We start from the raw sequence: 25,026 nt of genomic DNA, 5'->3' as shown, positions 1-25,026 counted from the left end.
GGGGGGGGGGGAGGGAGGGAGAGACCACATCGCTCGGACGTGCCATCCGTTGAATAATACAACGACTTTAATCTTTCGGGTGTTATCACAGCGAGCTCGTGACGCTTCACCTTCCTTACGGCATAACTTTTACTGAGGTCGTTGCGGAGAAATTTTTACCGCATGCAGAGACTGCATGTTTCTTTTGAATTTCAAATGATTCTACACATTGACCGAGAGTAAGAGAACGTGTTAACTTACGAGGCGATATTTTTACGAAAACTTTATGAATTAGAAAACACAAGCCGAAATTCCACTATGTTTTTCGCGTCGCCCCGTCGACGGAGGAAAAAGTTAAATTTACTTTCTCTCACGGCGAAAATATCACCGTTCACCATTCCTCGTCGGATGATTATATACGTGAGATATACACTGCGCATAAATTAAGTGTAGATACAGACTCCGATTTAGTAGTTATAGAACACTATTTTTCCTGTTTCCCTGAGAATATCAACGAATAATTCAAAACGGTATTAAACATATTGATACACATATTGATTTTTTATATTCTTTTATTTATTACTGCGATATGTTCAACTTTTGGTTGGTTCATAAACGCGCTTCGGTTTCTTTTATTTTATCTACAATCGCAAAGTAACACGATTTATTCAAGTGCTACTCAATATACACACGCACAGATGCTGCGGCGATTGATTATTTTAGTATGTTCGAGAATTCTACATCCGTAGAATTTGTTCGATTTGTGTTACTGGCTGATGGCGACGAAAAGTACAAAATAATTTATCGTACGTTGGCGTTTTTTGATTATAACAGCAGGTTTGTCGGTATTTTATGAAAAGCTGAAAATGGAACTTTGTCGAACAGGAAACTTACCGACAGTGGGTAGCTGAGCTTGCAGCTTCTTCGAGATACGAAATGCTGGCTCACTGATGTTTACTACTGCTTTATTTATACACGATAAGGATGAACATTACTCTCAAGTGGCCGTTTCTAGTTAACACCGTGCACCGTTGCTGTTTAAAATCAAATTAAAAGTTGCTAACCAAATTGCTAAAGTGAAACTAAATTTATATTCTGAAGAAATGTTCAATTTATATTACGATTTTTTCTACTTAATAACTTCCGCGCGATGTATTGTATTTCCTCTACAAACACATTATGTTTCATAATATTCATTAGAATATTAATGAATCAATTAACCTTCGACTAACATCCGTTATTCGTGAGCAACGTTAAAAAATACAGCAATTTCCCCTTTATTTTCTGCCTCGTAAATGCCTCTTGAAAGGGGCGACAATGTCGTCTCTAATATACACGTACACGTTATGACATACATGTATACGTTTTCCGCCTAACGCGCATATAAATTCGGTCGTTGCGTCGCGCCAAGGCGATAACGAAATAAGTCAATACAATCTCGTCCCCCGCCAGAAATTACGCCGCGATGGTTTCGCTAGAGTAATTTCCCGGCTGGAAATTTCCCCCAAGACATTATAGGCTCGTCGCGCTGCTTCCATCAATGGCAACAACATATCGGAAATTATCTCCAGGGCTTATTCAATAATCCCCTTTCGATTTCGCTTGATTTCACGCGTAAGCAAGTAACAATTTAAATTCAAGGCCTTGTCCTCCAATTTTAAGCAAAAAAGGAAGATGATAGTAGATTTGAAGAATATAATGACGATTATCACTTTGAATTGAAGTTATTTTTTCTTATGTGTGTATTTCTAGGATTATATTAGTTAATATATATATATATATATATATATATATATATATATATATATATATATTTCTTTTTTTTTTTTTTAAGTTAATGGCTTATAAAATTAACTTAGTTGAGTTAAAAATATTACATAAACAAAAACTTATTGAATTAAAAATTCTTTCTATTGAATTAAAAGATCTGCAGGAGCTAAAAGCAAATCCTAATTTGACTTTTGAGGCCTCTTGCAGCAAGAGCGCAAACATCACTCTGTCTGCGTAGTTGCATGTCCATACACACGTGAACGCTAATGCATTATTTGCGCGGATGCAACAGCTGGAGATTAGTGCAGCTAGACTACATTTTCCGTAGTACCTGCAATTTTTTTGTATTTTGCCTCACAGACGTTATATTTGCTCAACAAAGGCTATTTACAGTTTCCTCTTTCTCTTTTTACACAAATATGAAAAATGCAGTACAATGCCGGATTTTATAATCCTTGAAAATTTATAAAAAAGTAAAATATGGAATACTGCACTTTCCGTGTAATGCTTATTCAAAAAAGTTGTCTGGTTTTTATCTCGACTTTTGTCCCAAAAAAATTCTATACTGTAATGAGGACGATTCTCCTGATTACATAATTACAATATGATTCTCGCTGTAATTTACTCGGAAAACGAAAAATATCTATTCTCTACTAGACTCTCTACTAGAGGTCTCCACTATGACTCCTGCAAACCGAGAATGACAAGGTAGGATATGAGCGTACCCCAAGCGGTAAATTCTATTTAGCAACGTTGGCAACATTGATAAATATGGCTTCAAGTCACAATAGATTTATGTATGAGCCAAGCATGTTATTTTTTCCGCGTACGTTTTCTTTCGAAACGATGCATGCACAGCAACACATATCAGACATATAAACATAATATAACAATATTATATTGTTTATATTGTTCGTTTTTATATAGTTCATAATATAATAATACAATAAAATATTCTGTTAGAAGTGATTTGTTTAGATAAACTCGATATAGAAAATATCGGTAAAAACTTTCTACGAGACAAATTCGCTACACATTGCATAAAATGGTGTGCATAAAATGGTCGGCATATGTAATAATCCAATAATAGCGTAGTACATACCTTTAATAAAATCCACCGCCATCTCAAGACCGTACGTGTCCTTGTCACAGTCGTCGAGTATGTGCGCTCCAATTTTAACACCCGGCACGATCTCCAGATTATTGAGCATGTCCAACGTATACAGCATCGCCTCCAGGGCCTGTACTCCACCCTGAGGCATCACAGGGCCGCATGTGATCGTGTCCTCCCTCTCGTGGACCATCATTAATCCACCGAGAACGAGATCGCCCTCCACTACTGCGCTGTGCTTCACAGGCCACTGGTCCAAGAACGCGGCACTAGCTGATGACTCGTCGACATTCTCTACCGTAACATTACCAAAGACATCTCGAGTGGGATCGTTGCTCCTCTGAGGAAACGGATCGATGATCGGAACGGCTGAACCGTTAACAGACTCCGCACGTCCTTCTAGCGAGCTAATTGGCTCGATTGATGGCGCGTCCGAGACGTTCTCGCCGGATGCCGACGAGGTTGCTTCCGTAGTGGCAGATTCTTTCCGGACTACGATGTTACCTGTTTCGATTCCCGTGGCCAATTGATCAGGCGTCTTGATTAGAAGCACCGGTGTTCCCATCGCGCTAATGTTCGGTTTTTTTGGCGAGTCGGTAAACGGCATTTCTAATGAACCAGAACCTACATTCGCTGGGTTGCTGGTGTATTGCTGGTAATCGGTGCCTGTTGGCGTTATTGATCGCCGCTGCGTTTGGAATCCGCGGTATTTCGGAGAAGTTAGTGTTGCCCCAGTGGTCGTGATGGATTCTACAGCGACAACCGATACTGGAGCCGCATCGCTCATTTGAGTAGTCGAAATAGATGGACTCGCGGTAAACTCGAGCGGCTTCGTCATTCTCATCGTCGCCGTTGTTACCGTATCGAGTGCTCTTCGCGACTTGAGGTCCGTTAACGTCGAACTTTTCCAAGTGCTCAGGCGAACTTCGTGACGTTTATATCGCCGATACGTCGAGTCGCGAGTGTCGTCACCTCGCAAACGAGCGGCGGGCTGTTTTCGCGCGTCATTCTCGTTTTCATTCGGATCTTTCGTTACAACTTTTGCATTCTTGCCACCAGACTCGCTCGATGATGCCGAGGACGATGACGGGGACGAGAGCGCGCGTCTATTAATCTTCCACGTTTCTGTCGAATTATCAGTGATAATCACTGCATCGAGAGAGATCGATCCGTTCGCGATTAAAGTCGCCTGAGCCCGCCCGTCGGGTTTCGCTCCACCATCGGCTGCTGCCTCGACGATGATGTGAGGCGACGGCGGTCGCGACAGCCTGATATCGAGCGCGCCGAACTTTCGCAAATATCTCGAGCGTCTCCACGCTTTTTCCTCCGAGGGGTTTCCGAATTTTGCGATTCCCGATGGGCTGCGGGAGACATTCCACAAGCCGATCCGAGTCGCGCCATGAACTTCAGTCTCGCCGTCGGTGATCCGCTCGCGGGCCGTGCCTGTGGACTTAACGTGTCGTACGTGCACTGGATGCCACCGCTGCGTGACTGAAATACGACGCGGCGACGTCGGGAGCTTTACCTTCGACTCATCGATCCGATCGCCCGATGAATTAATGTATAACGGCTTGTCTGTGGGCGCGTAATGCGTTGTGTAATTTGCGTCGCCGCTGATCCTCTTAGCCAGGGCGCTTTTTATTTGCAGCCCACCCGCTGGACGCGTCGCTCGGGTGACCGCTATCGCGCCGACATTGTGCACCGAAGAATGGTACTCGCGTCGTGAGGCCGCTGTATCGAGTGCCGTTTTCAAAGCACTCGCTGCCTTCTTCCGCGATGGGGGAGGAGGTTGTCCCGTAAAGCCGATCCGATTCCTACTGAGATACCTATCGGGTGAGTTCTGTGCACGAAAAGTGAACGAGTCTCCGATATCCTCATTCCATTTCCTGTCCTCGTGCATGCCTGTATTTACTTTAAATCCTACCTTTGAGCGTTCCCCTTCGCGGCGCGACCCGATTGCCGGGGACTCGGTGACTGCTTTATAGGATCTCGAGTATTCGTCCTTCGGAAAGTGATAGCTAAACGGCTTTTTGCCACTGTAGATTTGTTTGCGCGCGTTCGGCAGTCCAGAACTGAAAATCAACGCGGTCCATGGGCCGGTATTCACGGTGGAGCTCTCGTGAGGCGAACTCCTCATGATTGTGTCGTCCATAACAGCGTCCATTGTGCTTCTTACATTCTCCTTCGAATAGCTCGGGAAACTCGCTTCCGTTATTCGCGAGTCGCCGTTAACTCCCGCGTACTTCGGTTTATCCACGTTGTTTTCCGTTAGCTGGAGATGCCTCCCTCGGTGGGGATTTGTTCGATTTTCGTTATTGCGTATCTCGCTGACGTACCAGGATTCGGTATCGGCTGGAGTGTCGAACTCCGAAATAACGGGATTTTCCGTCGTCGAGCTGTCTTGTTCGCGTTGCGAGCGTTTTGAAAATTTGCCGCGGATGAATGCAGCCGCCCTATTTCCTTCACTAAAGATTCGTCCTTTTCGCCACTCGGTCGGCTCGTCTAACATCTGTGCGTCGCGTCTTGTCGCCGTTGCCTCTTTGCAACCGTTTGAGAACACATAGGTAGTTCCTTTTCTATGTTTTCTCCACCTCGAGGCGCCTTTCAGTTTTCGGAACGTCGACACGCCCGGATTCGACGGGAACTTACGGTAACGCGTCCTCCCCGACTTCTCCAGAATTATGATTTTCGACAACCACATACTACTCCCCGTTGCGACTCTTTCAGCGGCGGCCAGCCGAGCATTTCTGCCGTCGCAGTTTCTCGAGCACCCCGACGGCGCGACTATTGCGTCTGACATCGCAATGCGCTTCGCCAGGCCATTGAAATCCCAAGTTTCTGTATTTTTCAATCCCGTGGAAACTGCCCTCGTATGCGTTGATGAATGACGATGGTTCGCTTCGAAAGACTCTTTCGCGTATCGCGGATGGGAATCGTCGACAAACTGCTTATCGAGCTGGGGAATTGTAGCTCCCCGGTGAGCTTCGGGAGAGGTGTTGATTCGTGGATTATTGGAAATACGTTCACCGGCTAAACCGCTGTTCAAAATCAGGAGGATCGTCCATATGGCCAGGATGGCCGTCCAGCCAAAGTTTCGCCACATCACCTCTTCGTCACATTAATCATCGCCAGATTCTGGAAAAACGCCAAAATATCACGTGTCAAGCAGCATTTACGCGCGAAGATCAACTGATTTTTCGTGATCGTTAACTCTGACAGGAACACTAAGCGCCTGGAGTATTGGTGTAAATTTCATTTTAATTTATATAGAAATCACACATTAAACACACATTTAAAAACAATAAAAGAAGAAAAATTGTTACAAATTATGATAAGTATTGCAATTTACGATAAGTCTCAGGTTGCCCTATTTTCTGAAGATGTAAACTGAAATGTTCACAAAACGTTTGAACGAAATATAAGGAAAACGCGATTGAAACATGGAAAATAAGCAAAGTATTGGACAACACCGCGAAAGCTTAAAATATCAAATTACGATAAGTGATTTAATAAGTTTGAAATAAATTTTTTAATAATATACGTCCAGTATATAAAATGAGAGTGTTATCATCAGAATTAAGGGAATGTTGGATATCGAAATAATGCAGTTTTCTTAATATGCATTGTTTTCCTATCTAATCGCATATAATTTAAAATATTTTTACAAGTAGAAATGTTAATGCATTGAAGAATATACTCCATGTTATATACAAAATTTTGCTGTTAATGTAGTGCAAGTTTTATCAAATCATCTCGAAACTCATTTAACTAATATAAATATTTAAAATTCATCTCGAAACTAACTTAACTAATATAACTATTTAAAATTCATCTTGAAACTCATTTAAATAACATAACTATTTGATATAACTATTTCAATAATATAACTATTTAAAAAGATTACTTATTCTCATTGACGATTATATACAGCAAAGTTGGTATTTCAAGATAAGCATAGTGGAAGAGATAGTGAGAGAGATAGAGAACGAGAGAGAGAAGCGGATGCAATGTGAAATTTCCGCTGACTTACTATTCGGGTAAGTGGGAAGTCGCGCGCATCGTGTGCGTCAGGTTCAAACGGCGTGGCAAAAGCAGACAATCTTTGTCGCTTGTCATACCCGTTGCGGTATTCGTAATTTGATTTGAACACGCTCGGATCCACAACTATGCACCGCTACTGCTTGCGGACGGTGCGGTTCTCTAATTTCGGTGCATTCCACTGCGCCGCGCTCAGTTAAAAGGGGTCTACGTATCGGGGTCTTGCATCGAGAGATGCTAACGAGTTGCAATTACGTCGTTAAATCACTTTGATGCCTCATTTTAATCGAGGTGGAAATTCACTCTCCCTCCCCTTTTTTCCCTTGACCCCGCGTTACTCTCGCGTTACGAATCCCTTTAGCATAATTAATAAATCCAGTTAATTAGAGGCAACTTACATGACGCATATCTCACGGTGTTATTGACGTGTGCTTGACATTCACGTTGATTAAACTAATTTTGAACGCGATACACGAGAAGGAAAATCTTAGAAGGGGTGGGAGGGAGATAGGGAGAAAGAGAAAAAGAGAAAGAAATAAAGAGACTTAAAATTTCGGCTTTCATTTCATGTTTACCCTCATTCGTAATACCTTGCTATATTCCAAATTGAACTCACACTGATTGGTAATTGGAGACTTTTCTAATTTTCTCTTAAAATGTTACAATTTACGAGAGTTATCTCGTTAAAATATGCATTAGATAAACAAGATGTGCATCGCGATTTCCCCGAAATATGGATTACACATGTCCACCTCTGTTTTGGCTACTAAACTGGAGATTAGCGATGTAGACGTACTATAAATGTTTACAAACGAAAGCCGATATAAATCCACCCCGTTGTTGTTGTCCCGAAGAAATTGCGAGCTAGACGCTACTTTCGCGAGATCATAGTTATTTTCGATAGAATACATTATCAATCATTAACGTTTAATACTAACTACGCTACTCAATAGCTTAATGCAGACTATGTTGAGATTAATTCGATGCATTTCTGAAAGAATATATCGTATGACGTGAGCTCAATAATCCTTACTCTTTGATGTTCATTGATCTATAGAGATAATTAACAATTACCTGTCGTTGATTTCGAAATTCTCTCTAACAATATTATCCAATGTATTACTTTTGTTACTATTATCTATCTGTCTATTTTATCTATCTGTTTATCTATCTATCTATCTATCTTTCTATCTATCTATTTATCTATCTATCTATTTATTTATCTATCTATCTATCTAGCTATCTAGCTATCTAACTAAATATATTTTAATATACTCGGTTTATATTTTAATGTAAATAGTAGATATATAATCTAAAATACGAAGAAAAACATCGCCAGTAAGAGCTTAATCATAAACATTGCAAATAATTTTATTTAGATCACGGAAGAACATAATGCTTGAACATGTGACAATACATATGCCGGGTTTTCTTTCGGAATTGCAACGTACGCGATGAATCAAATTTCTACGTCAACGATATATTCCAATTATTGATATTAAAAAAACTTCACTGTATTCCAATTATTGATTTTAAAAAAACTTCACCTATTCCCAAATCAATAAACTATTAAATTACACATTAATTGATTCTTTCTCTCTTCTTGCGAAATTGCGAAATTGCGAAAAATATTGCCTCAAAAAATGTTGTTTCTCTATAATAAATCCAAGTTAAATAAATCGTAATATATTAAATGTAAATAAATCTTTCCTTTGTATAAATGCAACACATGCACGTTTGTTTGAATGCTGTAGGTGACTCCAAGAAAAAAAATAGAAAATATAATAAATACACGCTTCCTCTTACAGCCATATAATATTGAATATTTTTTTATATATAAATGCTTGAATTTCATTTATGAGTTGGATATGTATTACGATACATACATTGAAAAAGATACTTTAAAATATATTTGTAGGATATAAAGTTGATTTCACAGGAATAGAAACTTTATATCACACAAATAAGTTTTCAAATATTTTTTTTCAGTATGTAGTGTGTATATACATATTGTATATACCATGATATACTCGTGTACATACATGCGAAGAATGTACCTGTATAACAGATATTGTAGATACTGCGAATTCTCTTCAACATACTTAAGTATGTTCAAGACATGTGTATAAATGGAATATACGATCAGTATCGTATCAGAATACGATCAATATCGTGTGAAGTGATGAATGTATATACTAAAACCATCACTATGTACATACTATGTATTGTAATGTATATTCAACTCACGTATATGAAATGCAGTGTATATATGCAGTGTATATGCGGAATATTATTCGCATATAATGGAACAATATGTGTATATATGTATATAGAAATATTTAATTATATAGATAAACTGTCTTTCTGGTCATGTTTCTTCATATTTCAAATATATTTGTGAGTATATCAATAAGACTGTCGATGGAATGACTATAGATTTAATAATAGAATGGATATTCCAAATATGAATAAAATGAAAAGAACAGTAGAAATTGATGATTTAAATAACACTTCTTAAACATCTAAAGACTCGCGGACGTGCGAACACTTGGAGGCGACTCATTGTTACTTGTTATTAATATGATGAATCTTATTGACTGCGCGCGCGAATTCTCGCGCTATTGACAAATCGAACGCTTCAGTATTACTCGCTTAGATTGCTCTCCTGGAAAAATGCTTCAAAGTTCATTTGCGACTGCTTCTCAGAACTGATCGTTTCTCCGAATGCCAATGAATTCTCGTCGTATTCATATTCCCACACATTTTATCTGTTTGTTAAACTATCTTTTGATTTGGTTTCTTCCACACGAGCTGTTTGCTTTTATCTTTTTATTCATTGAACGTCATCGATATTTCTAACCATTTGAAATGCCTCCTTTGATTTGTAATACAATACGTGAAAATCTTCAGAGAGAGAGAGAGAGAGATTATTGCTTCTCGAAATTCGAAAACTTAATGCATCACAAGTGCGCATGAAATAATACTTTCGCAAGAGAGCATGCAGTTGAGCGTGTCACATAAAGCGCGACTACGAGCGACTTTATGTTGCGCGTTACTTCGTCGCTGCAGAAGCAATTCCATTTGTTCGCGCAGCAAATGGATACAATAAGAAACGCGTTATATCAGAAAGCTTCGCAATGTCCATGCCCAGTTCTGCCTCCGGCGAGATCGCTTAAATGTTACCTAACAAAAATAAAATCGCAAACCGCTGCTGCAAGTGCAAAAACATGTCAAAAATTTGCATGTGCGTTTAATATAGCTTCCCTAACAGTTTCGATATTCTTCTCTGTGCATCAATATCGGTATGCATTAACGGAGTCACCGCTATTGCCAATATATAGATCGAATGGCCGCGATATGATGGGATGGACCAAAAATAAAAAAAAAAGAAACAAAAGGAAGAGGAGATATCGTCAGACATTGCGAATGAAGAGTTAAAGCGGAAACTTGCTTAAGCGGTTCTTTCATCGAAACGAAATAGTAAATAAGTTTCGTGGCATACCGAGAAAAAAAGACATCCTTCCTTTGTCGGAGAACGCCTATAAACTTTAGTCGAAACTTTGTGTTGCCTTTGAAAGGCTTTCCTCGTTAACGGCATGTACCGGCTGATAATTGTAGCCAGTAGTGCGGTAATACCTCGTCCTGGTTTGAGTTACTTTCATCGAGCGCCATGAGAGGCAACCAGATTGGCGAAAGGGAAGTACGGGTTTTGTAACGTTAAATCATTCTAACCGAGACAAATAATGGAGAACATCGGCCTCCACCTATCTCTCACTATCGATCTGTCTGACCGTTTATTTTCCCTATGTCAAATACTGATAGATTTTTCCTATTTCGAAGCAATGTGTAATGCGTGTAATGACCGACGTATTTCTTTTCGTAGAACGATGGAAAACACCATAAAAAACCTTTTATATTATTTGGGAGTATTACTATTTCAATCGAATTTTATGAGAATCAAAGGGTGGACTTTTTGAGGAACTACACCCAATATATTTATCAAATAAAATTTGGTTACTAACTTGCATTTCATAATCAATGTTTGGAATTTTTATGTGATGCCATTTTTTAGAAGCAAAAAAAGTAAAATTGTAGAAAGGTAAAACGTTCCGTTATAAACTCCTGCTGCAGCAATTGTCGCTAATTGCTGAATACAGAAACCGCAAAGAGACATAATCGAGCAGTCGCACGTGCTGTCATCGGCGTCGGTCAGGGGAAATCGTTGCACTGTCTCCGATAATCTGTGCATTGAGGCGAACATATCGGTGCTGACTTTAATGTCTCACCGCTCTAATCCGGCTGATCTACCTTGATTCCAAAATTATCCAAGTTTCCTCGTCATCCGTGAGTTTCGGTAATAAAGACAGGAACCAAGCCGTTTCCAGGACGACCGGTTCCAGTCACTGGCTCCTGCGGTTTCTGTGCCGTTTAATTACAGTCGCGCGAGCTTGTGACTGTGAGTAAACGAATCCCCACCGTAGTCGACTATCGTTCTCAGTGGCTCTTTCATTATGGTTCGCGCCACTTGCAATTTCTAACCGAGTGCGGCACACATAACCAACTACTGTCGCGGTCTTACGAAATCGCTAGACAAGTTGTCGAACGTCATACCACGACGTTTCTTTTGGTTTATAATTTTTCTCCCTTTTTTTTGTTGAATCCTCTTTTCATGGATTCGCGCGAAAAGTATAGTCGCTTCGCGTTATTCCACGATACGCAGAAAAAATCGAGCAAGCCGAGTCGAGGAAATAGACGACCAATCTGTATGGAAATATGCGCCACAATTAGTTTTTCTAATTTTTCCGTGGATTTACGTTTGATTCGTTACGGCTCGCTCTTATTGTGTCTGTGACGACACAGAAAAAAAAGAAAAAGAGGTAATAAAAAGGAAAACAGGGGAGGGAGAGAGAGATATATAAAGAGAAAAGGGAAACGCATCCCGCGGGACAGCTAGGTTTGTGAATCTTCGCACGTCCGAGTTCGCATTGCTGCGTAGAGCTGTTATGAACAAAGCGGGACGTAAAGGCGCGTGGAATTAAAGGAACGTTAATGACGCACGATGTACAACCGACGGAGGAAAAGCGAGGAGCTACCTTGAAAACAATGAAGAGTACGTATTGAAGGGTGCGCTCATTTCGGAAATTTTTCACATTGCTGCAAAGAACGAGAGTCCTTTTGAAAGCTGTTATGATCGGGAGAGATAATAAAATAAATTCGATAATGTTTTCGCGAAAAAATATCGATTTATATCGATTGTTATTGGATCTGTCCGTTACACCGTTTCCCATTACGCCGTATCTCCTGTATTGTTTTGTCCAAATTATCGAGCTCCTCTATGCCAGACGCGCGAAACAATGCAGCGGTTTTTAATCACGAGTAAACCGACATGTCGTTCCGTTGTGTGTTTTCGGCGTCGTCTACCTGTCGTTATACTTCCGCTTTGCATCCGTTCTCCTCCTGTTTTGTTGATTAAAAACGGCGCAATGGTCCCACGCTGTCTGAAGACGGATGCACCGTAATTCCGCGATAATCACGGTGGAACTTTTTATAGCGACCTATCGTCGCTCACGGATTTCTTACAGCGCCGCGACATGCATTTTCAGCTCTTGTGAAAATATCCGCCAAAGATAAAATTATATTAAAAAGAACCAGACGGTAATGCGGGAGATGTAACTTTGGGTTTGCTTTGTCCGTTGTAATGGAGGAATTATTAACGACTACTCGCTATAGTGATAATTTAACATTGAACATTAACGTTTAATTCAATTAAGTGAATACTATACGGAAAGGAAATCTCAGTTCGCGCAACTGAGTAGGGACTTAAAATAGATGAAAATTTATCAACATGTTACACACACTCACACACAAATATTTTAACTTAAACATTTTAATTAATATTAATATAACTGAAAATATTTGTCTGAACATTCAACATTGTTAAAACTTGGTTATAACAACTGAGAACAATTAACTGAATAGAAACCTCCTACAGGTGTCTTTCTGTTCCTACTAAGTTTTTCATCAGATCCCTATTCTTACCAGGTAACGGAAAATTCAATTACGCTGATGAAATTATTTTTTCCTTATATACAGGGTGTCCCGCCTAAGACGGACCAAAAGAAAAATATAAGTAGAACACATAAAAGTGAACAAAAATTGTATAGATCATTTTTCAAACAACCACGTAAAATTTCGAGATATTAATTAAAATAGTTGGACAAATTAGAACGCGCGATGCGACAGGCGAGACATACGGCTCGCAGCGGTCGGCGAAGAAAATGGAAGAACGCACACGTACACGGACGCACACACGGAGCTACTCATTTCAGTATGTCAAACGGCCCAATCATCCATTTTCTTCGCCGGCCGCGGCGAGCCGTATGTCCCGTCTGCCGTGTCGCCGCGCTCTGATATGCTCAACTATTTTAATTAATATCTCGAAATTTTACGTGGTTGTTTGAAAAATGGCAAAAATATAATTTTTGTTCACTTTTATGTGTTCTACTTATATTTTTCTTTTGGTCCGTCTTACGCGGGACACCCGGTATATCCAATATTTAACATTTACATTTTTGTTAATATTTTTACACACTTTGGGCTACATTATGCAACTATATAATTAAAATTACTTTTTAGCTATATTTGATCTACGTACATATGTAATTACTAATAAAACTAATGGAATTCTATTTGGTATATTTTGTGCTTAAATATATATTTTGCTTCGCCCACATAGAATGTTGTTATTGAAAAAACATATTTTCCAATTATAAGTTTAGTTTTAACGATCTATATGTAAGTTATATAGCAAATGCATTAATATGTTTGCATGTTTGTAAATCATACGCTATGTGGTTGCAATATTACAGCACACACACGATATGACCGACATTTAACTGCACCAATCGCGTCTTAAAATACCGCGAGTTTGCTGAAAAGAACTAAACGACGAGAAATTGCTTCTCGATTTCAGTAATGATTTGCTCCTGCATCCACATTTAAATGGATAAACGTGTCGTTGGCAATGAGTAAGTCAGCGCTTTTTAACGATCATCGTAGGTCGATATCGTATAACGCGCCGTTGTTCGCCTGATTTCTCTCTCTCTCTCTCTCTCTCTTCTCTCTCTCTCTCTCTCTCTCTCTCTCTCTCTCTCTCTTCTCTCTCTCTTTCTCTCTGGTAAGTAATTCAGCTAACATTTTCACGTGATTAAACTTCGAGTTCAATGAAATGTGATAAGAGTGTTCTAAAATTTATGGTTGCACGTCCGCGTCGAAGTGTACTGTTTGCGTTCTATACGTGTGTGTTCGCACTCTGCCAACGCGAAAACTAACCGTTCGACCATCATAATCTCTTGATTGGTTCCATTTTTTTTCTTCTCTCATATCTAGAGCATTCATCTACATCTAATCATCGGCATCAGGTCATTCCTCCCTGATGAAACGGACTGAAATGTACGCGAAACGTCGGGATCAAACAAAGAAGAATTCACGCGGCTCAAACCCGAAAACCAAATCTAATATGTCCAATTATATTATTCTAATTAGAGAAAGTACAATTAGAAAATAAAGTGTGTGTTCGAGAAACGAAGCGCATGCCTGATCAATACCGTACTTTTATCACTTATGGATCAAAAAATGATTCCAGCGGTTCAACTAACAAGAAAAAGCTTCATGTACTGTGTGTTCTTGTAAATATTTTTTATATTTCACGTGATTTTTATTAAACAGGAATTGTAGGTTGGAGTTGCAGCTGCAACTAAAGTAACATTTATGAGACGCTCTTGAGCATTTAGATTCAACCGCAGGAGTTTCTGTACGCACACAGCTGTAAAATAACGCGGAGTAAACGTACGTTTCACATCGTAAGCTTTGTCGTAACAAAATTTGTAGGGAAGTGTAACTCGATATACACGTGAAAGAGCACTTGCATGTCGACATTATAATTGGCGCATAATTTCAGGCTATTGAGCGAACGAGTCGAAAAATATTAGTTTTTCTCGACGTATTTTAGCGTAATTAACAGAGTCATCAATTGCGCCAATTCAATTTTGTCATGAGGATTAGTTCGTCGTCATTATTTGGTTCAAACATGACATTGGGAGAGAAAGAGAGAGAGAGAGAGAGAGAGAGAGAGAGAGAGAGAGAGAGAGAAAACAAGAGGGAAAGAGATGTGTTACATTAATTTAACTTTGCTTCTTATCCCGGCCTTTTGCGCATATAAATTAGCGCGATCGCTTCTCTATCTTCTGTTTCGACGGAATTAACGGGAGAGTTAGGGAGGGAAATAACTGGGGTGTGAGCGGGTATTCTTGCGTTGACACGAGGAAGTCTGTGAATTTTAACAAGTTCGCCTGTCTCGCGGATATAGTTCGCAGCAACACTTGCCAAGTTTTTCTCTATAAGTTTCAAGAATTTTCCCTGCAAGGGAATGTTAAATTTATGAAAAGCCGAGTCGTGGACGGATTTATCGTCGGCAAAATTCGATGAGTTATCACCGCGTCGTGTCATCGTGATTGATAATGATCCTTTCACGCCACTAATGTATTAATATATATTCACAGTTTATATTTTATATTCAAGCTGTGTCCCTTTCCGCGTAAGAATACCGATCTATTATAAAGAGATTTGAGAGAGAAGCCAAGCAATCTTGCGCATCGATATGTTGACCCTGTCGTTGATGGTAAATTGGTGAATTTTGGGGTCACGTTTGGACAGGATCAATCACGAGTACCGCGAAAGGATGGTCCATCTCAATTTGCCAAGCGTTTATCTCCAAACGACGCGCATCCCGTCTAGTTTCAAATCGAGATCGACGCACGATATCCTTTGTCAAGTGGAACAGTGTCCAACGGAAATTCCGAGGCCTTTCTAAAAATTTCGATGCCTTTCTCCTTCTTTTTTTATCGTTAGGAAGCTGAGTTTCTCATTTATAAAGATACAAAACTGTTTTCGACTCTCACTGTAACGAAAAGCTTCCGCCATTCTACCGCTCGATTGGCAATTTTCGTCACTTAGGTAAATTGAGGATAATCCATCAACGATTGCACGTATTATTGAGGAGCGTTATTGGATTTTGGACGGCACCCCTCCGCTATTTCCAACGAACGATTATCGTACTTCGAAAATGTCGTAATTGCTCCTCAAGTTCTCTCAGCGTCGAGAACTTGCTACGCCGCTCGTATATTTGCCGTGAGTTATCGATAGATCGGAAGTTAGTTGTGAAATTATTCGCATTATACATCGCAGCAACAGCGCACGAGCGAAACTGTAATCTACTCACGAAAGAAATAAAGCCGGAACGAGATGTTATTACGGCAGAAAGATAAGACGAAACTCACGTGTGCAGCTTTCAGCATTCTTTTTTTAATCAAAGTTACGACCGCACGACAATTCGCAACAGAGAAACACGTATTGGTTTCACATTTGTGCTCGCAAGAAAATCGTTATTTAGTCATGTGTTCTACTTTCTTATATATACTTTATTATATATTTCTCATTATATGTTTTCTATTCTGTTCTATTCTGTTATATTTTATTATTGCCTAGTTATGCGTTCAAGCGAATTACACAATTATGAAAGTAAATAAAATTATAAGCGCGCTTGCAGTAATTCAAGCGATTCGAGACTAAAAGGCATCGCAGCACTCAGTCGTAAGTGCTTCTACCCAACGTGCGTTTAACTATTAAATGTTTTATATCCTCATAGGGTTTGGCAAATTGTTTTATGTTACAAAATATTCATTTTTCCCCCAAGGACATAAGTACCCCATCCTTTGGAAGGTGGAACGTGAAAGTTCGCAGCAAGCAAACGTTAACTTAAACATGTAGAAGAAACGGCCTTATTCTCTCGCCGAAATCCGATTTTCACGCGATACTTTGCAAATTTCCACATTATTATTCGATCAGAAGAGGTGTTCTAAACTGCTTTCACCGGAATAATGCGATTAGGATGCCGAAACCCGTCGTGAAATTAATCTCGCTCGAAAATCTCGTGCCGAGAACCTACGATCAGCCTTTTACGTAAACAAGGATTTGCTGTTACACAAAAATATATGTTAAGAGAAAGAAAATAAGAACTCAATAACAATGATATCAATTAAATAATAGGAAAAAGAGCTAATTCGAGTTCAAGTACAGGATTAATAGTGCTATGTACCATATGGGTAAAATCTTCCTTGTGTTAGGAAATAGAGGAATATTTATTGAACATGAATACTCAATACACACACAAATAATCAAACGTTTCGGCTCAATCATGAACCCTCTTCAGTGATATAAAAAAACTCAAGGTTTACAAAACGAACGCATTACAAGTAAAAGAATTAATTAAAGACCTTAATAAAATGAATAATAACATAAATGTTATTCGCAGTATTATAGCTGACAAGACCGTTACCCGACTAATATTAAGAAGTTCAAATTAATACTAGGAAGTAGCCGTCATAACTATAAAAAAACCATAAAATAAAATAAAAATAGGTAAGATTAAAATATAATTAATAATTAAAACGGTCAATATAAATTACCTTTGTTGAGCTCGACTAAAAGTGAAACGATCCTGTCAACGATAACATCGCCACGTCTAAGTAAAAGAGATAATAACAGATTTATATACACGAGCATTAACATTGCGGCGACGACTCTTGGAAGAGAAGGAAACAAACAAAGTTTTATTTTCATAATAAGCCGCAGTAGCTGTTGCCCAAATATTCTGTGTCCTTTTGAGAGTTAAGTTCATGCTTTTGAAATTTAATGTAAATCATTTCTGATATCAGACGTTTCAAGTAATAACGTTCCTCATGCAAAACTTTGGCTTGATCCCAATTGAAATCATGGTTTTTTCTCAAACGGTGTTCTTGTATGGTCGTTAACTCAACTGTAGAACTCCTTGGTATTCTCTTATGCTCAGCAATGCTCGTAGAGAGTCTTCTACTAGTTTGACCAACATACGACGCCTCACAACTACTGCATTGCAATTTATACACAACGTTATTGTGGAAACCAGGAGGCAACCTGTCTTTATGCACATGAATCATTTCTGATAATTTATTATTGCAAGAATAAGCAATATTTGTCAAATTATTTTTAAAAAGCTTTGCCATTCTGTTTGAAACCACACCAAAAAACGATATGGTAAAATATTTTTTATTATAACCAGATGCTGTCAAATTTGTTTTAACTATCTCTGAACCTCGTCCGCAATTCACAATAAGAAACCTCAGTCTACGTTTTATAATTTAAAAAATTAAGTCCAAAGAATAATTATTATTAATTAGCGTCAAAATGATAAAGTCTAAATTATTAGCCTAACCTAACTAAAATTATGGAAAGTCGGATGACTAAGATAAAACATCCTATCCACCAAGCCAATAATTGTTCCGATTTTGTGTTGAATAGAATGAAAAGACAAATAGTTTAGGTACTGATCAGAAAATATTGGTTTATGATACCAGTCGAAAATAATTATGTTATTACGTATTAAAAGAGTGGTGTCTAAAAAGTTAATACTGTTATCTCCTATTTCAATTGTGAACTACAGTCGAGGATGAAACGAATTAAATATACGCAATATGTTATCTAAAAACTCCTTAGGAGCTGCTAAAAGAATATCGTCAACATATCTAAAATAAAAAGGCAATGTCACCGGAATCATGTTAATAGCTCTTTCTTCCAAATTCTGAAGAACTAGATTCGCAATAATAGGGGACAATGGGGAGCCCATAGGACTACCAAAAGTTTAATTCTTTTACTTGTAATGCTTTTGTTTTGTAAATCTTGAGTTTTTTTATATCACTGAAGAGGGTTCATGATTGAGCCGAAACGTTTGATTATTTATATTGAGTATTCATGTTCAATAAATATTGCTCTATTTCCTAACACAAGGAAGGTTTTACCCATATGGTACATAGCACTATTAATCCTGTGCTTGAACTCGAATTAGCCCTTTTTCCTATTATTTAAAAATATATGTTATAATTTTCTTTTTATATAAATTCTTGTCAATTTTACTATGTTTACTACGTAATAACGCAGGAATAGACTGTCAGTAAAGTCTTTGTCTCTTGCTGAGAAATAAAGTAAATTTCGTTAGAAACATAAAAAATTTTTTAACAGCACATTTCAGTTTCTAAAACATAAACAGTACATATGAAATATAAATTTATTTTATAAAAAGCGCTTTCTCAAACAACTTTTTTAATAACTTTTCTAATAACTGTTCTTCATAACTTTGGTTTAAAAAATTATTTAAAAAATTAGCTACAGTAATACACATAAAAAATTTATTAAAAATTAAAAATCTATTTTATTCGTTTCATTTGTTTCGTATTCATTCGTTTCGTATTTTTACAAAAACTTATTAGACTCACTATAATAAAAGAAAGGTTTCGTGGCTGCTGTTCCGCCAGTATTTTCTTTTCATTTTCTAGTTTACACAACATTTTTATTAATATATTATATAAACTTATATTAAATCTCGTAATGAAATATTAAAAAAAACATAGGAGTTAACTTAAAAACTTTAAATTTAAGCTTTCCATACAAGCGCGGTGAATGTGTTTTATCCCTCAACTGTAACGTTTAATTTTATCCAAGAAGAGCTGCAGATTTGCTGAATCGATCAATTTATTTTTTCGCGAGAGAAAACCGCAATTTCGTCGAGAGGACTACTGGCTGCGAGACTGTACGCTTTAGCAACGGTTTAACCGACAGAGAGATAGCCTTTGTCTGAAGGATTCGTGTTGCATTACCGTGGCGCGCACGTATTTGTGTGTCCGTTTGAGCGCGCTAGGAGGTTCTTTGGATTTTTCTCGAGATAGTTTTTATTAAGACGCCTCTAGCAACAGGATAGGGCTCGAATCGTGCCTCGAATACTGGCGGCGGTTCGTGCGCGGATATACGATGCTTCCCGGCCGGTGGTATCGACGAGAGCCGATTGTCAGCAGAGCGCACGCAACGAAGGCAACATAATGAATTATTGCCATCGTTAGGAGTGAGAATTATGGTGTGTTGCTAGACCGTGACGGGGTGAGATCGGTGTCTGCCGATCGTGACGCCAAACCGTTCGCATCGTTCGGAACGATGCGGTACCGTTCGAAGCATTCCCGAAGCGGATAGTTCATTAATTGTTCGGAATACTCGCGGAAACTAATGAATCGGAAGTAGCGCGCGTGGGATGGCGCGAGTGATTACGACGAGAATGATAGAAGCGAGCTGTATAACAATAAGCCGCTTAAAACTTCGTTTTCCGCGGGGCGTGCTGCAAAAGTTTAATTGTCGCAACACACGTCTCGATGGAGAAAAGACAATGGAGAACGATACACGCGTAACAGCGGCGTTTAATTTTTCTTGTTCTTTTACTTCTCTTAATAATGTCTGCAAATAACACGTAATGCATTCTGCACGAAGATACATCCTCATAAAAGTCTCCTGTTTTGCTCTTCTCGCGAGTCCTCGACGCGAAAAATAAAAAGATAGGCAAATAATACGAGTAAATTTCGGCTGGATATATGCAAATTTAATGCACGACCCGTTCTTGCCGCGTCTCCCGAAATTTAATAACTCTACGTTCTCGTGCCAGCGGCCGCAGTCGTAAACTCCGACGCGATCTTATACAATGTGCTGATCTTATGTGTGTGCTTCTTTGCGTAAAACAAAAAAAAAAAGAAAGAAGATGTTTTCGACATCACGAAATTTAAATCACGTATATAGCCATGCAATATTCAAGTTTCTGTATAGAAAGTCGGTAAGTCGGGTTTCTTCGTGGTCGCGTGTGATCTTTAACGAATATCGATTTTTCGACGAAGCATAAAATTGGTCGGCGGACGCGGTTCGCATGACCTGGCATTTAATTACAGCCAGACGTTGGTTACAGAAATTTTCATTATATTGCTTGTACCAGCGTGGTGGATCTAATCCGCGTCGCGCTGTTCATTTGCCCGAAAATGTCATTTCGGCAAATTGCTTGTTCAACACGAACAATACTGTTCCTCGTGAATTATTGCCCATTTTTCCTATAACGCGTTCAGATACTGTATTGATCTTCTGTGGGCCCACGGGGAAAATGTCGATATGAATAACGTAGATTATTCATTCTCGCTGATGACACTGATTTTCGATTAATTTTATATTCATTAACAAAATTATCGCATAGGGAAATTCATATCGAAATTTCGTACAATTTTAAATTGGCCTAGTACCGCGAAATATTATTGCATTTGAAATCTTCCTTTTTTATTTTAAAAAGTGAAGTCTATAGTTTAAGGAGCATTTGTCCGGTTTTGAATTTACTCTCTCCTCTTCCCGCAGTATTTTCAAAAGTAAAGACGTGTTGCGTCTCCAAAAAATTGCACAATTTGAGGTATCCTACGGGGCGAATTAAATTTTTTTTCGTAAATTTTATGATAACCATTGTAAAAGCATAGACTTTCCCCTGCAATTTAAAAGAAAAAGTGGATTTGTACGATTTTTTTCACGGAGTTGCGACATATCAAAGTTACCTATGCGATACGTCAAATTGTGCAATTTTTTAGAGACGCAACATATCTTTACTTTTGAAAAGACTGCGGGAAGGGGAGAGAGTAGATTCAAAATCGGACGATTGCTCCTTAAACTACAGACTTCACTCTTTAAAATAAAAAGAGAAGATTTCAAATATGATAATGTTTCGCGATATTATGCCTATTTAAAATTGTGTGAAATTTCGACATAAATTTACCTATGCACTAATTTTGTTGACGAGTGTATATTGAACCTATTTAATCGAAACTCTGTAAACTCCAAAAGAAAAGTACTTGGTCCTTTGATTATAATTGCGTGGCAATTAAAGTCCGAAGAAACATCTTTGTACTAAGTGCTGCTATAGATTAGTGATAACAATATTATATACGTTGCTCTTTTTACTTTCTTTATTGATATAATAGTAGTGATAGTAATTAACGACGGAAATGAGTAATTTCAGTCAGATTACACAAAGGAAAATATTTTACTGTTGAGAAAAGGGTTACTATTTACTTACTTTTTTTTAAGTAATGGTTTTCTTTGATATAGAATATTTTCTCGATAATAGTTTTCAAATGTAGGTATCACAAATTTGAGGAAAACTCACTATCATGTACTGGAAAGATTTTTTTTATTCACTTAACAAAAATAATATAAAACTTCGTCGAAGGAAAAGTTATTCTATGTAGTAAGTAAACTGAATTATTGTCTTAATTTAATATTCTTCATTAAAATGCTAAACTTATTAAAGTTCAGAATGTATTTTGAATAAATTTGACGTTTATAATGAACTTATAACAGTTTATAATAGTTTTGTGGATATATAAACTCTCTTACGAAATACTTGAAACAAATAATACTTACTTGAATGCAGTATGTATTTTTCTGTGTGTAACCACTCTTTATCTCCACGATAATCTTGCGATAATCTCCATCACTGTAAATAATTAATTAAATACTTTATCATTACGAGGTGTTGTACGTAAGACGAAAGAGTATACGATAAATTCAAGAAAATGTACAAAATGGCATAATCGATGGAACGTACTAAAAGATGATCCTTCGTAAAATCGACAGCGTTCGAGATGACACTCGCGGTTTACGTTAGATTATGTTAAGTGCATTGCAAGGTTAATGCGCGTGTTGTAAGCATACTCCTGTGAAACGAGCATTAAGCTAAGAGTAACTTAATAACCAACGAGCCTCTACGTTCCAGAACGGTCGTTACTTGCGTGTCCATTCGCGAGCTCAATGTGTTACCGATGATCTCAGCGTTATATAACGGAGAACTTTCTTTCGAAGCGCGCCAACATTTCTTGCCATGAAATTCCCATTTTCGGGATAGATGAAACATTATTTGCTTTAATTCGCGATCCACCGTTACCCGCTGATAATGACTGGCTAAATTTGTAATAGCTATTGACACGGAATACTTGGATCAAGTAAAGGGCTTAAACTAACTTTAACCATTAATGTTCCCTAGGCGTGTATTAGCGCACTTTGTTGAATATATCGCTGTTGCTTTTCATTACGTAACTTCGTCCCTTGTTTCCTTGTTATATAACTATTTCTTTATGTTGCCATGTAATTACAATTAAATTATACATAATTATTATGATTAGAATTGTAATCTGAGACTTGAAGAGAAATGTTTGAGAGTTCACAAAAAAGCACTTTTCTCTATTATTACATCGCGATAGTAAGATAGACAATATTAATCCGCGGTATTTGTGTTACAGCTGTGCATGAACGCGTGCAGCAATTGTAACAGAGTCAATATGCAAATTCTGTAGTAATAATGGACACGAAATCCTGACCTTATCGCGTTGTTTGTAGTAATGGCCGCCGCTGCAATAGCGCCACGATGTGATGCGACTCTTAATGGACAACAGATTTGATTACAGGGTCACGTATGGCGAGATTGGTGGCAGGGGAAATTGAGTCATTTAAGATTCTGTCGGTAAGACCCGTAGATTCAGCCGTAATTAACTGTTCATTACCGCGATGCCTCCCAGACAAGGAGAACCATCTATTTTAAGCACGGCGAATAAACGCAATAAACTACACGGAAATGTATATTTTTTATCATTGTTACGTCCTACTAAAATAAAAACAAATAAAGAAGAGAATAATAACAACTAGCTGCGGTTGCGTACAGTTGAGGATAAAAATGAGTTGGAATACCTCTTTTTTGGTGAAATTAGTAATACATCTAGTAGTCACATTTGAGAGTCACTGTTTACTTGCACGATAATCGGCTATGGAGATAGCCGAAACAACAATACGTGTCAATTTTATCTAGTATAAAAGTAATATGACAGCTCTCTCTCTCGCATTGCTCTTTTATACTTATACCTTTCCATAAATTTTTAGTTTAGAGGTCGTGCCGTCGGATGTTTCTTATATTTGAAGTACAAGAGTCTTCAATTTCTCGAACACTATTGTTACAACGGTTTAACTCTCAGAATACTCTCGGACATGTTAACACGTTTTCTTGACTTGATAAAAAATACTTTGACACCTCGTACTGTCATTGAAACTTCTGCCATACCGATTATCGCGTAAATTTGTGAGCAGTGATTTTCAAAAATGACAGTTAGGTGAGTTACTAACGTCACTAAAGAAGAAGTGGTTAGAATTAACTAGAAAAATTAACTTAAAGTAACTAGAAAAAGTAAATAGAGAAATCTCTCTTTCGCTCTCGACTATACAGCGAATATATGCGAGACAATAATTGGCTTCCACTCGGGATGCGGTGTAACATTTTTTTATCTATACATAAAAATAAATTGACTATAATACGGCGAATAATGGGCTGTTGAACGCATAATTTGATATTAGCGGTAAACTGAGCGAAACAGATAACGACGCGAGAGTAACGGAGCTAGACACGCCGCGAAAATCTGCAAACTCATCGGCAATGACTTTCAAAATGAAAGAAAATGTAGTATACGTCGCTGTTTAAGAGACGGAAATGACACAAAGTGATGTCTGACATGACACAGCGTCAAGTACAAGAAATGCATTGCGATTGTGCAAAAAACGGGAAATTACGAAATATGACGCGACAGGACTCCACAGAAAATACAAGCTCGTGTTGATATAAAGTCATAGATGAACGCGCGTAATACAAAATTCATAGTGATACGAGCTGATGTAAAAATTAATATCGCACGAAAGAACTCCGCCAAATTAAGCAAACGGTGATAAACAAGCCATAACTTTGCTCACGGTCGCGTTCGATAATTTCGTACAACTCGTACATGGTAAATGGATTTCTGCGGAATTAGACGAGTGAGAGAGGGATAGGGGAAGGGAAGGGAAGGAGAGAGAGACGATTCGACCGTACATACCCCGTTGGCACTTGCTTGCACCTGCTCGGCCACCGATAAGATTATTTACAGCATGGACGAAATCGTATTACACGCATCTGTGCGCGGGAATTGGCACGAACAGCGTGCCTACTCTTTTCGAAACGACCAGGAATCGACTGATATTGTCTGTAAAAATGTACCACAAAGTACGTTTTAGTGTAATCCAAAAGTTCGTAGTTACATACTGGCGTTCCTTTCAGTGCGCTTTAATTGTACCGGGGAATTAACAAACTCGAACAATAGCTCTCGCGTCAT

At 38.3% G+C, this 25,026-nt stretch overlaps 1 protein-coding gene across 2 annotated transcripts in view; it reads right to left on the bottom strand.

Annotated features, from left to right (window-relative positions):
- LOC116854123 (metabotropic glutamate receptor 2-like) overlaps positions 1-25,026 on the bottom strand; it is a 178,103-nt gene that overhangs the window by 102,917 nt on the left and 50,160 nt on the right. Inside the window, exons 2-3 of one of the 2 annotated variants that reach the window (XM_032835724.1) lie at positions 22,262-22,334; positions 2,852-5,995 (exon numbers count right to left, since the gene is read on the bottom strand). In XM_032835724.1, the coding sequence (XP_032691615.1) occupies positions 2,852-5,963 (3,112 nt within the window). In that variant the 5' untranslated portion in view covers positions 5,964-5,995; positions 22,262-22,334. The remainder of the gene's footprint in view (positions 1-2,851; positions 5,996-22,261; positions 22,335-25,026) is intronic. The other variant, XM_032835723.1, reaches the window with a different exon arrangement.

The sequence above is a fragment of the Odontomachus brunneus genome, unplaced genomic scaffold (genome assembly GCF_010583005.1).
Source record: "Odontomachus brunneus isolate Ranch 3 - 2012 unplaced genomic scaffold, Obru_v1 Obru_scaffold_008, whole genome shotgun sequence".
Taxonomy (NCBI): Eukaryota; Metazoa; Arthropoda; class Insecta; order Hymenoptera; family Formicidae; genus Odontomachus; species Odontomachus brunneus.
The sequence above is the reverse complement of the archived record's forward strand: the minus strand, read 5'-3'. Positions and strand labels throughout refer to the sequence as shown.